At 41.1% G+C, this 13918-nt stretch overlaps 1 protein-coding gene across 2 annotated transcripts in view; it reads left to right on the top strand.

Annotated features, from left to right (window-relative positions):
* RNASET2 (ribonuclease T2) overlaps positions 1-12592 on the top strand; it is a 48310-nt gene extending 35718 nt beyond the window's left edge. For both annotated transcript variants that reach the window (XM_014596840.3, XM_006261053.4), the window contains 4 exons: positions 3328-3441; positions 7003-7048; positions 7258-7332; positions 9761-12592. In XM_014596840.3, the coding sequence (XP_014452326.1) occupies positions 3328-3441; positions 7003-7048; positions 7258-7332; positions 9761-9937 (412 nt within the window). In that variant the 3' untranslated portion in view covers positions 9938-12592. The remainder of the gene's footprint in view (positions 1-3327; positions 3442-7002; positions 7049-7257; positions 7333-9760) is intronic.
* Positions 12593-13918: the final 1326 nt, after the last annotated feature.

Raw genomic sequence — 13918 nt, 5'->3', positions numbered from 1 at the left:
TTAGGTCCTGATGTCATGATCATTGAAGACACTATTTCAGAGATGTACAAAGGCAGCACTGGCAGATTTTATCCAGCATTGAATATCATCATCTGTGTTTACTTTTTGGGAAGATGTCTATCCATGAACAACTTGGAGCTCTTCAGTTGAGTGAGCACACACAACACAATCATCGGTGTGTTGAAGATCATTAATGTAGGTGTTTGTTATCTTGTATTTGGAACATAATTGGTTGATGTTTAAGAGATTTCCATCCATATGATGCCTGATCTTGACTGCAGATGGAAGTCTATCAGCAATGAGATGTGGAATAGGTGAAATGTAGATAGAAAAGTGGTGCAGTCTCACATCCTTGCTTGACTCCAGTTCTAATAATGAAGAGGACTGTTTCTGAGCCATTGTGTAGCACAGTCGCTGTCAAGTTGTGGTGAATAAGCCTGATAATTGTAACAAATTCTGGAGGGTGTCCAAATCTCATCAGGATCTTCCTTGGGGCTTCTCTGATTAACCTAAGGCCTTTGAGTCAATGAATCCCACATAAAGATCTCTTTGTTTCTTGCAGCAGCTTCTTCTGCATCTGTCTAGTAACAAAAATCATAAGTATTGTACTTCAAAGTGGCCTGAAACCACATTGGGACTTGGGTAGAATAAGTGAGGAAAGTGAATCTGTTGGGAACATGAGTGAGTACCTTCCCAGCTATGGACAGGAATGCAATGACATAATAATTGCTGCAATATGATCTTTTTTTTTTTTTTAAATATGGTAACAATTTGGGCATCTTGAGTCACTGGGAATCTGTTCAATAATGACATGTATTCTTTCAGGACCACTTGTTTTTGTTCTTAATCTGCTTAATGGTTTTCAAGGACCCTTGATAAATTGGTGGATCTGCAAGGTAATCCCTAATGGGGTGTTGTGGAATGGCTTTGATGATATTGTCTCTGATGTTAGAATCAGTTCAGGAGTTCTTGAAAGTGTTCCTTCTATTGTGCATTGTAGCTGGAGCTGATTTTAAAGAATGTTGTTCCACCCTTGGACCGTAGAGAACCATTCCCTATGTACTTGACCTATAAATAGGTTTGACTGCACTGAAGGAACTATGTACATCATGGCTATTGGTAAACATTTAAATGTTTCTTTCTTTGTTCTCCCACCCCTGGTTCTTTTTGCTCTTGAATCTTCCTCTGGGTCTTGGCTGTAATGTGGCAGTAAGCTTGTGTTTACAGTTGATATCTTTCTGTTAAGCATTGAAGGCTCTCCTTTTCTGTCAATGAGAGCTTGAATTTTCCTGTTGTTCTCATCAAACCAGTCCTTACGTTTCTTTGTGGAGAAGCCTAGAGATTCTTTGCATGCCTCATGGATGCCTTTCTTGAGGCTCTCCCACTATAAGTGGTGTCAAGATCATTAAAGAGGTTGGAGAGTTTCTCACTGAGGTGTGGATGGAGATAATTGATTTTTAGCAGGGTCTTCCAAGCACTTGATATTGAGTCTCTTCCTTGGTTTCTTCTTTTGTTTTACAAAATTTTGGGACAATATGAATGGACATGAGGGATTGTATCAAACAATAATCTTTCCAGCAGTCACCTGTGCTTGTCATAGCTCTGGTGATATGGACAATGATCCCAGGCACATGCTGTGACATAGTCCATTGAGTGTCGTTGTTTGAAGCTGGAAGGGAGGGGGTGGGAGAACCATGATGTCTCCCGTTTGTTTATTTTGGTAGAATAAGGAGTTTGTTCCATACACTTGCTCAGGAGAAGAATTCTATTTGAATATCCTCCACCCCTTCTTGTCTGTGTTCCTTTCCATAGCTCGGTCTCTGCCCACTGTAACATTGAAATCACTCAGAATTATCTTATTTTCTTTGGGCACAGATGATAGGGCTCGGTTGAGTTTAGAATAGATTTCTTCTTTTGTTTTGTCATCCAGGGTCGGGGCGTATGCACTGATGACTGCTGCATGTTATCTGTTTGTCAGTTGAAGGTGAAAGGTCATGAAATGCTCATTGATGCCAATTAGACATTCCAGCATCTGAGTAACAGTCTTACTCTTGATAGCAAAACCAGGACTGTAGTTTTGTCTTCCTTTTGGCTTTTCCCTTCAAAAAAGTGTAGCCACCCCTGTGCTTTGTGAGCTGCCCTTCTCCTATGAATCTGGTCTCTGGGCACCTATACATGGGCAGTGAGGCTACTCTGACACCTCTGTAATTACAGCGCATTGGAGCAGACTCACTTAATCGTGTCCGCTGGAGCATGGTAATTGCTGTGCTCCAGCAGACTCCAGTATCTCATGTATTAGCGTCCCCATGCTGCAGAATAGTGGCAGGGTTGCTTTAACTAAAACTCATTCAATTAGCCTTAGTCAGTGCCATTGCAACAAAGTTGGGCACCCAGGGCAAAGCCCACAGTGGTAGCCCACCCTCACCCCATGCATAGATTCAGGGGGCACCCCTTTTCCTCCTCCGCCTTTCCCCCGTGCTTGCCCAGGAGTGCGCACAGTGGTGGGAGCCACCCTTCCCCAGTCCCCACGCCCCGCTCTAATTAAAGCACTCCCTCTGCCCCACTCCCAGAGCACGTGTATAAACTCCCACGAAGTGCATCAATGTCAGTATGTATTTGCAGCTATTGTGAAGTATTCTTTATTCATCCACCTGCTCTGCCACTAGGGGCCACTCCTGGTAATATTTCTCAACTGTTTCACAGCCTATTTTTACCTCCAGTTGAAAACCATAACTGGGATATAGTGATATTAACTCAGGTGTAGCATTGGTTGTCACTGAAGTATTGGAGGCACTGTCAAGATGCTCAAGAAGACTGGATTTTGTTTTGCAAATTTGAATAAGAGAAGTATGTTTCCTGTACTGATCACAGGACTAATACAACAATATCTTTTGACTATGTTGACCATTTTTTGCCTAGTTTTTGTTGTTGTTGTTTTTTAATTTAATATATAATCTAGAAAATGAGTGGACATTCTCATAAAATTATATATTTTTTTACTTTAATATTAAACTGAATACAATAGTGATAGGCCTCTGGCATATTAATAAAGCTTCTAGTATCTCTTTAACTGGAGAAAAATATGTACCACGTTATATGTGATAATGTACCATACCACCTGCACTGCCCCTTTCAGAGTCCTAGATCTGTCCATGCCAGGTGGCACCTGCATTGTTTTGTCAATGATGATTTTTCTTTTACTTCCTCTGTGAATGTAATCAGTTCACATAATGCTAAAATGTAAGTAATTTTGTCCATGTGAGTGTGTGTGTATATGTATGAATTCTGTTTTCTAAAAATTCTGTTGTGTGGGTTTTTCCCCCATAGGAAGCATGAATGGCAGAAACATGGAACCTGCGCAGCCGCAATAGAGCCTCTTAATTCTCAAAAGAAATATTTTGGTAAAGCATTGGATCTCTATCACAAAGTGGACCTCAACAGGTATGGAAATTTACCCCTGTGGTCAGTTTAGTATTTTAGCAGGTATTAGAAGCTTTGACTTAAACCTAAAAAAGCTGCTCTGCAACGGAAGTAGTGACTTGGGGCACCAGTTATTTTATTTCACAGTGCTGGTTCCCGAATGGATACCACATATACCGAAATCCAAGATGACGTCAAAGTTAAGATTATCCCCTCCAATAATTAGACTCTATGCATAAAAAAAATTATAAATTTGTTATAATTTTCCATATATAGAGTCCAATTAATGGAAGGTCATCTTAAATTTGTCTCCCCTACTGCTGTGGTGGGGAAAGTAGTGACAGGGGGTGAGGGGCCAGACCCCTGCCTCTTGCTCTCTGAGCCCCTTGTTCCCCTCTCTTGCCTGCCCTCGCTTCTGCCTATCCCCCACCATGCACCTCCCTGCCACCTGTTCCTCTGTGTTTGAGCCCTACTGCCTTCCCTTTGCTCCTGTTCCTGTGCTTCAGTTTTGAAGTACCAAGGCCAAAAAATATATTGTTTGTGTTAGTGTATTTTCAGAATAAAATTTAAGATTTTGCATACTAGTGAAGTAATGAGCCAGGGGCAAATTTCCTCTAGTCTCCTGAGAGAGAAAGATAGACTGAAATTCAGAAAAATATAGAAGAAGCTCCAAAGGAAAGAGAAGACAGCCTGAAAGGGAAAAGGTCCATCAGTGCCTGAGGTCCTAGCCACCAGGAATGAAGAATATTTTCCTTTCTGATGGAATTTTTCCTATGCAGAGGTCCAGCACATTAAATCCAGGTAAAAATTTTAACTGGGATATCAATTATCATATCCTTTTATATGTACAGAGCTGCAAAGGGAAGAGCGCAAAGTCACAGATTGTCCATTGGATAGGGAAAACATCTCCCTGATACAACATTAGTCAGTTGCCATGAATCCCACACCTAACATAATTCTAAAGGACCATCGGGAAAAATCCTTGAGTATTTTCCTGAACTGTGTCTTTAAAAAAAATCATGTTCAAGTTTTTGCTTGTCACTGTTCAGTTCAAAAAATCTAATTCTCCTTGCCCATGCATGTCGTAAAATATATCTTCTTCCTCTACAGTCATTGTAGCAGCTTCCTAAAATCTAGTCATCGATTTTTCTAGACCCAAGTCACAAAAACGCATCACATGTAGTAATAAAACAGTTTAATAACATCTTCTTAGTAAATTGCCTGCATTATATTGTCCTGGGTAGCTATGACAATATGATTATGAAGTGATTTACAGATGGCACAGTGACCTACAGTCTGGCTTTTTACTTTGTGTGTGGCACTGTAAGACAAAGAAAGGAGACTGAAACATTTTGAAGTTAATTGCTACTGGTTTTTGTCTGCCCACTAATATAAAAACAAGAGCATTAACTTATTGGAATAATAATGATGAAAGATTTAAATTAATTAAAAACACTTGTTAAAACGTAAAAGTCATTACAATTAGAAAAGTCAGAAGTGATAAAAGGTTTAGGTTTTCTATTTACAATGATCTTTTTCATACCTCTGTATAAATGATGTGTATGTGGGAGGCGGACGGGGACGGGACTGCCTGTGCTACGTGGGGCATGCATGTCTCAGGGGTGGTCAACCTGCAACATACATGTCAGCAATAGCACAGGCCACCCTCTGTGTGAGATGCAGCAGACTGGGGAGGGGACAGAGCAAAAAGCAAAATAGCAGATCAGACGAGCTGGGTGAGGGGGGGGGGAAGGGATGAAAGAGGCTCTGGAGGAGGGTGCAAGGCTAATTTGTAGCACATTTGACAAAAAGGCTGGCCCTCACTGGTCTAATATATTTCTTGGTGGTAACTATGCAGGCTGTTTGTAAGGATTACGTTGTATTGGCATAGATATTGACCTGCAAAGAACTCGAGTCAAATGGCTGAGTATGGCAGCTCCTCTGTTGGGAAGATGTCTTTACATATCATTAAATTGAGGCATATAGGATCTTGTGAGGTGCTGAGCACCATTGGGTCTCACTGAACTAAATTTGAGGGCTGCTGAACACATACCGTTCCTCCTTAAATGAATGGGAAATGGAGGTATTTGACAACCTGTTGGGATACAGGCCCAGAGACTTCATTGGCAGTTGAAGCAATTTGCTTCCTCTTAGGATCAGGCTTGGAGGAAGAAGATCCATTGATTCCCAGTTCTGGAGGCTTGTGCTGCTTATTCTAATACCTCTTTAAAGTATGCTTCTGATACTAAAAGGCCTAGAGCAGTAGAAACCAATCTGTTTCGTAAGTGTCACAAATTCAGCCCTGTGCCCTCAAGTGCCATTCTGATCCCTTTCTCCTGCCTGATCTAATGCTCTTCTTTCTGCTTCATCCCCTATCTTTAGCTGTGCTGCCTGTTCCCTTCCCAATCTACCACATGCTACAGAGATGCTACCTGATCCACCTGTGGCACACATGCCATAGATTGGCGGCTCCTGGCCTAGAACGCTAGTTGGATTATTTTAGGGTTAGTGGTGCTCATCCTGACTTCCATGCCAGCTATTTTGCTCTCCCTCATTAATGCAGAGTAGCTCTAAACCAGTAAACCATTCCTATGTAGTTGAAACCTCAAGTAGCATGCAGTGACCATAACTCGTCCACTTTTTTCCCCGTGGTTGAGGAAAAGGAAGGTAAACTCTGAAGGTTGCTCTAAGTGCAGAAGTGCAGCTCCCAGATGTAACTCAGAACGATTTTTGCAAAGTATTTTGAGTTACAACATTACCCCAGACCAAACAAATTCACTTCTGGTACCAGGGGGGAGGGGAATCTAGCTGTGGGCTGGGAGCCTGCAGCCAGGTAGCAATGGCTAGGTTCTCTGCCAGTGCTTGCCATTTTCAGAATGGGAGGGGAGGAAGGGCAATGGAGGAAACTCATTTTTGGGGCTCTGCAGCTGGTGCTAAAGGGTGGGTGAGTTGGAGCCCTCCCCCACCCCCAACCGCAGGGAGGTTCCAGAGGGTGGGGTGGGTGTATTGGAAGGGTGGGGGAAGCTGAAAACTCCCCAGACTGAACTCCCTCTGCTCCCTTTTCCCCTCCCATTCTGAAAATGGCAACAGGCTGGGAGCTCTGTAGACACAAGTTGCTAATGATGCTACCTTTTGTAACATCTTCATCTAATACCGAATGCAATGAGGGGTCATATTTTCACGCAATCAGCCATTTTTAAAACTGTTTGCAGCTGTGCACTTGTGTTTGGTCACAGCTATAAACTGCTTCCTGTGGCCAGATCAGGTAAACATTATCACTTCTGTCTGGACCAGCATGCCACACTGCAGCCTGGTGCTCTGCAGAGTGGGGGCAAAGAACATTAGCATGCTCCTCCCAAACTGCAGCTGTGGATTAGACTGTTGGGAAACCCGATAAAGAAAGTTGCTTTCTCAAGCCCAGGAGGGTACTGAGGAGCTGTGCTTCTTCCTTCATTAAATCTAATTGTCTAGCTCTCTCACTAGGATTGGCTATTTACTCATTTGTATCAACTCCAAATGAAATGTAAAAGTGTATTCTAGTTGGGTTTTGTTTTTTTGTTTGTTTTTTTTTGTCTGTTCCAGTTACCTCTTGAAAGTTGGAATAAAACCAGGCCATACATATTACCAGGTAAAATATGTTCTTGTATGTTAAATAAAATCATTTTAATGCATCTTTTAGGAATTGGAAGTTTCAAACCCAAGGTAGATAAGCAAACTCATCTAGTTTTATAGTTACTTAAGAGTTATGTGGTATGCAAAATGGTAAATGGGAACATACGAAGAGGGTATTTATTTGTGGAAGTGCTTTTTGACTCTCCCTGTCTTTTAAATCTTCAGATGAGTGCCATAAAAGAAGCCCTTACAAGTTTTTATGGAGTGTCACCAAAAATTCAGTGCATTCCTCCAGAAGAGGTTAATTTTTTGTTTTGTTTTATTGGAACACTAGAAGACAGACATTTATGTGTATAGTATAACTAAATTATTAACCACTCTTAATGTTTTTTTCTGTTTGGTTTCTGTGTTGGTACATTACATGATGCCTCTCAAATATGTTTCTCTCAAAAGTAAACACCTTGCCAACTGTCTCAGGCTAGACAAAATTTTAGCAGTGTTTTTTGGGGGAGTAGGGGGGAGCTCTTGTTCTAGTACATGAGACCATGGGAAATTCAGGGGTGTGCCTTTAAGACTCTTCTTAAAGGAATAATCCTTGGAAAAGCAGAAATATATATTTTGGCTTTCCTTTTGATTCAGAAAAAGAGAACTAAGCAGTTGTTTTCCTTCTTTTGTGAGCAGCTGGTCTCTAATTTTCCCTATAGTAAAGAATGTGGTATGCACAATCAGAAACTCTTATCCCAACACTGTTCTATATAACTGAGTTAAAATAAAGTTTTAATGTAGAACACAGTGAACATGATAATGACTTCAGTTTAGCTGTATAATTTGCCTTTTTTACGATGGTTGTCTAGTAAGGTGTCTTAAAGTCATGGAACAATAATGGAAACAACTCCCTTTTATCTAACTCTACTGAACTGTTTTACTGGAAAACATTTGGCTATATTATCCCACTTATACTGAAAGCTACTTTATGAAAATCCTGCCAAGTTAAAATTGCTATTAGAGTTTAAATATCTCTTTTGTCTGTCTGTCCATTTGTTTTAGTGGTTATTTGAAGTTTTTTCTTTTCGCTCCCCCCTCCCCCCCACATTAAATCTTCTAGTTTAAACCCAATAACCTATCCTTTAAAAGACATTTTCAACAATAATTAAATATGGGTTGTTGCTGTATACTCATAAACATCTGCTCAATTAAGGGGATGCAGAGTGATTAATCTTTTGAATTGGTTCACTACCAAGGTCCAGTTGATGGTCACATGGGCTTGTGTCCATTGCAATTTTACCTCCCTCTTCAATGGGATCCAGACACTACTCAGATTTTGATGAGCATGGGAGGCTTGGTGGTTAAAGATCAGTGTTAGTTCTAAGCTGTAAAAAATAGTGGTGAGGGGACAGTCAGGGAGGTTCACTCAGTTGGTAGCACTTTCTCTGCAACTGTTCCAATGTTCCTGTCTTTGTTACGATGCAGTGCTCCCATCATGATTGTTGCTGCTTTGTAATTGATGCCACACAAATATACACAAAATGTGACTTCCAAGCCAGAGATCTTATTGCCTAATTATTCCTTTGTCTTTGCAACTGAACAAGTGGGACAGTAGGTGAAATGAAAGGCAATGAAAGGAAGTACTTTCTTTTATGGCCTGTTATTAACCCCCACAGTTTACATCCACAGGATACTTGAATGGCAATTGAATTAGTTAAGAAAAATTGTCTAAGTCTTCTCAAGTTTCAGACAAACACTCTAAACAAGACAGTTCTACAATAGCTTTGGGGGATATACAGAGATGACCTGAGCAGGGTGTGGGGCCCGGGGCAAATCAGCCTGTGTGGGGCCCCACCTGCAGACGCAAGGAAGCTGAAGGCAGATTCAGTGGGGAGTGGGTGGTGAGCAGCCGGACATGCCAGATTCAAGGGGGAGTGCTGAGCGGCTAGCTGACTGAAGCTGGCAGCAGCTCAGAGTCACCATGCGTGCTCTGCCTGGCTCCTTGTCCCCCCCCCCCTTCCCCCCCCTCCCCCCGGGATAGCCCTGGGGATATATTATTATTGCATCTTGTTTTAAACAAGATTCTGTGGCAGCCCTGGAGCTCAATGAAAACTAAATTTCTTCCTGGAGTTCCACTCTACTTCAGCTAGACTGCTTCTGGTTCTCAAGCAGTAGCACATAGTATTTCTATATTATATGGCTAACACTATAACTATTTCCTTTGTGGGGAAATTCTGTTGCTTTAATCTCCAAGTCTCTGCTGAGAAGTTGGGAGTAAATTGGTTTCCCATGCTAGACATCCTTGTTTGTTTACCTGTTGTTCAGCTAGTGCTCAGTTGTTATGGTTAATAACTTCTTTTGGTAGTTCTGTTGCTGCTTTCAGACAGAGCTATTGTGTGGTACATGTCAGGCACCCCATCAGCCCATGGTGGGACAGCGGGACACTTAACGATGCAGCAATTTTATAAGTTAAGTAGAAAGATTTCCCCGTTCATCACAGATATTTGCTGTCAAGCATCCATGTTGATTCATTTATTTGCACACTTTGCAAATTAGATAAATGGAAAAAGGTGGTTGTATGCAGTGGATACCTCTAGAATCATTACCCTTCCATACTTAACGTTTATAAAATGATCTACATGTGACCACATATTTAAGGTGTTGTATATAATTCATTTTTCCTCTATTGCAGTACTCTGAAAATGTATTTAAAAGCTGAATATCTCCTTTTTACTGTTCCTAGGATGAAGATGTGCAAACGATTGGTCAAATTGAATTCTGTTTCACCAAAGAATTGGAGCTGAGAAACTGCACACACTTGAAGACTAATTCCTTCCTAATGCAGAATAACTTGAAATTCAGACATGAGGAGCTGTCTATCTGTAATGATACCCTGACAAGTTACCCTTTAGAGGTTTAATTTTAAAACTGAAGCAACAAGAGCTTGACATGTTTTGTTGTAAATACCTTAAAAGAAAAAAAATTGAGATCTTGGAAAGCAACAAGAACAGCTCTTTTTCATTAGGTGATGATACTACACTTGCATACATTTCTGGAATCTTGGAAGCATTAATGCTTTTGAAGTACTGCCAGTGGAAAGTGCTTTTCAGTTAGAGGCATTGGTTATCCTAATCTCCATTACAGAGGTGCTAATCTATTTTAAATTCTGTCGGTAAATGAGATAAGAATATGGTTCACTTTTTTAAAAAGGAAAGTATGTTTAAAAGTGAGAACTGTGACTTAAAAGTCCATGGCTTTGTTTCCAACATGACTGATTCTTTATCTGGCTATTTTCTTTTGTATTTGCAAACAGAGCATGACTTAACCCCTTGGCCCAAAATGACTAGAAATAATGGTCACAAGCTAGCAGAGGGTAGATTCAGACTAGACATCAGGAGGTGCTACTTCACTGTCAGGGCGGCTAGGATCTGGAACCAACTTCCAAGCGAAGTGGTTCTTGCTCCTACTCTGGGAGTCTTCAAAAAGAGGCTAGAGAATCACCTAGCTGGGGTCATTTCACCCCAGTACTCTTTCCTGCCTTGGCAGGGGGTCGGACTTGTTGATCTGCTCAGATCCCTTCCGAACCTACAGACTGTGAAACTATGAAACTTGAGGAACCTGCAATTGGTTTTGAATGGTTCAAGGCCAGCATTCTTCAGATATATAGGCTTATGTATTTTTTCAGCTATATCCAGTACCAAGATGGTTGCTGCTTCTCCTCCCTGGATCTATAGACAGCAGTGGCAGAGTCCAGTATTAGCTCTCCTGCAGCCACTAGTGAGGTTGTAGCTTTGAATCCCCACTGATCTGGTTAAAGGTGGGTGAGCTGCTGCATGCATTCTGTAACATCTTGATGTGGCTTCTGGTATAGAAACAATGTTTTATTATTTCCAGGAATTTACATAAAGAGCTATTTATACCAAATTAATAATAGTCTTGCTAGTGCCCTTGCAGGTGTCTGGGACCTAGCCTTGTTGCTGTCATGCCACACCAAGAAGTTCTTGCTGTCTCACCCACAAGTATGGAATGCTGCACTTCCTGGACACACTGTGTTTCCAGGAGGACTTTGTCACACAATCATCCATGACTCTGGAAAAATCTTTTTTTCTACGTTCAGCCTTTTAAAAACCAAATATGTGTTTTGCTTGAGCAAGAGAGGAGGGGGCATGCAAGCAAATACCCTTCTTAGCTTTTAAAAGGAGGTTTCATCTAAGGGAAGTTATTCTTCAGATGCAGGAACATACTGTATGGCAGTAATTCTTAGTCTTTCTGGGTTCATTACTTGACTTCTAGTCAAAGCCTGATTCTTCCACTAGAACTTCTATTGGGTTACTGTCCCGCCTTTAAGTGCTGAAACCCCAGGTTGGGAACTGCTGCTATATGTCCTGACAGAGAAGTTGTTTTGAAAATATTAAATCCAGTATTAGTTAGGAAAGTAATACTTCCTCTTAAAGTCCAATTAAGAGTGTCAACAGTTTTTTGTTTTTTCCATCTACCTCTTTCTGTCTCCCATATACCATCTTGTATTTTAGGAAGGCCACTACTCTCTCATTCCAGAATGCTGTGGTGTTTTGAAGAGTTTATTTAAATAGTGGAAACATTAATAAACTGAAGGCAAATACTTTCCATACTCTACAGTACTTCCCTTTCATGCTACAAAGGTCTTTCAGATTTTACTGCTTATCTCTTCATCCCAGAGGGCAGAGAGCTTTACTGATATGAATTGGTTAATATAAAGTTCTGCTCCTTTTAAAATCCATCCTGTCCTGTGGAAGACAGTTGCCCCTCCTTCTCCTTCTCCCCTCTTCCCCCCCCCCCCCCCCCCCCCCCCCGCCAACCAAAGAAAAAGCCTTATGTTTGTGTTCTCCTTTACATATAAAAAAAAAAAAATAGCTTGATAGAACTGAACTTTTAAATCCAGGGATTTTAAAGGGACAGGAGTGAATTTTGCTTTGTTGCACCATTGATACTGACTAGGTGTAGAAGTAAGTTGTATTACTGTATGGTTAGTGAACCAGATGCTGATACTGTAGCACGCAATGCTTTCTGTGATTCTTGTATGGTAAGCCTGAATAACAAGTTAGTGGCGATACATATGCAACAAAATGCATATTCTTCTGTTGAATCTACACGTGAGCTCCAAACAGTGGGAACCTGCATACACACCAAAGAGCAGAAGTTGGTTCAAAGAGTAAAGATAATCCATGGCTCATGAGAATTGCTTTGGACATATTCCAGAGAAAGGCAGTGAAATATTCATAGCTGAAACATTGTCTTCTGCGGAGGTTATGAGGTCCATAGTTGCTTGACCAAGGTTGATTTAATAGCTGATTATTCAATTCTTCTTTTCTAGCAGGAATAGGTAATTGGGAGGATCTTTTAAAATTAATTAGTTCAATGATCTGTAGAATTTTATGGGATTTGTTGAATAACTTTGTCAGTGTATAGTACCTAAGGCTTTTGAGGAACGCAGCCTGCTAGTTGAAACATTTATATTTTTAAGAGGGAAAATCACATTTTAAAATCCTGATAAAAATATTTTCATGAAATGAAATAAATATTTTTTTGGAAGTCAGCAATCTTTTTTTCTTAATGCAAATTTCACCTGTCTGCTATGTGCATGAAACTCTCAACAGCACAAACCATATTGGTCATTCTGTAACCTGGGTACATGGGGAAGTGAGAAGTAGCAGAAACTTGACAAGCTAAATTTTCACTTTTGATAAGCCATGGTGGCGGCTGTAACAGCAGGTGCAAAGGAAATGTCTGAGTAGGGGCCTTCTGAAGATATATTACTTTGATTGTATCCTGCTATTTTACTTTAGTATTAACATATGTAAATGCACAAGAGGACGCATCAACATCATGCATCGTGCATTTGATTGCCTTTATCTGGCAATGAGAGACTCGAGTTTTAGGTGAGTTAAAACCTGTTGTCATAGTATCCCTAGAGGAAGTCTGCACTCCGATGTGGTAGCTATGGTATGAGAATTGGGACATGGCCCTGGTAAAACAATTTAGACAGGCCTGACCCACTTATTTTTTGTGTTCTAGGAACTTCCACTGTATGCAAAATGTCCACTGAAGTGTATCAATTCAAGTTCTTAAGTATTTCTCTCTCCATACCAGAACTTTTTCAAGCAGTAAAAGTTGGCAAGCTTTTAACCTAACATACATAAAATAACTAGAATATACTTACTTTCAAAGTAAGTCCTCCTGAGACTATTAATATGATTTTTCTTCTAATTTATAGAGAATTGTTTCTTGACAAGCAGGGAAAGTGGCAGAAAATTAATCCCTGCTGGCTAAAATTCAGTTCTGTGCAAAGGGCCAACACAGATCTATTCACTTTAGTCCCACTTAACCTCTCAAAATAGGGTTTAAGTGATAAATATATATGGGCCTTGAATTTCACTCTTGTATGAACATTAAATGTGGTCAAAGGACGTGGTCATCTTGGGTGACCTAAACGATCCGGACATCTGCTGGGAAGAGCAGTCAGCCAGGTCTGACCACTCACATAGGTTCCTAGCCGTGTTACAGGACCTCCATCTAACCCAAGAGGTGCACAATCCCACCAGGGGAAAAGCCTTGTTAGGCCTGGTCCTGGCCACAAGCGATGACCTGGTGAAGGGTCTGCGGGTGCTCGCTCATCTGGATGACAGCGATCATCACCTACTGGAATTCACCATCCAGCGCAGGGTGGCAAAGGCCTGCAGCAAGACAGCAGCCCTGGACTTCAGGAGGGTGGATTTCATTTAACTAAGGAGACTAGTCAGGGAGGGACTGAGGTTCTGGAGGCATAGGGAGTTGGGAGTCCAGGAAGAGTGGTCATTCCTGAAGGAGACAATCCTCCAAGCCCAAAGGGTGGCAATCCCAACACGGGTCAAAGGGGGCAAGA

Source organism: Alligator mississippiensis, chromosome 1 (assembly GCF_030867095.1).
Source record: "Alligator mississippiensis isolate rAllMis1 chromosome 1, rAllMis1, whole genome shotgun sequence".
In the NCBI taxonomy this organism is placed as follows: domain Eukaryota; kingdom Metazoa; phylum Chordata; order Crocodylia; family Alligatoridae; genus Alligator; species Alligator mississippiensis.
The sequence above is the reverse complement of the archived record's forward strand: the minus strand, read 5'-3'. Positions and strand labels throughout refer to the sequence as shown.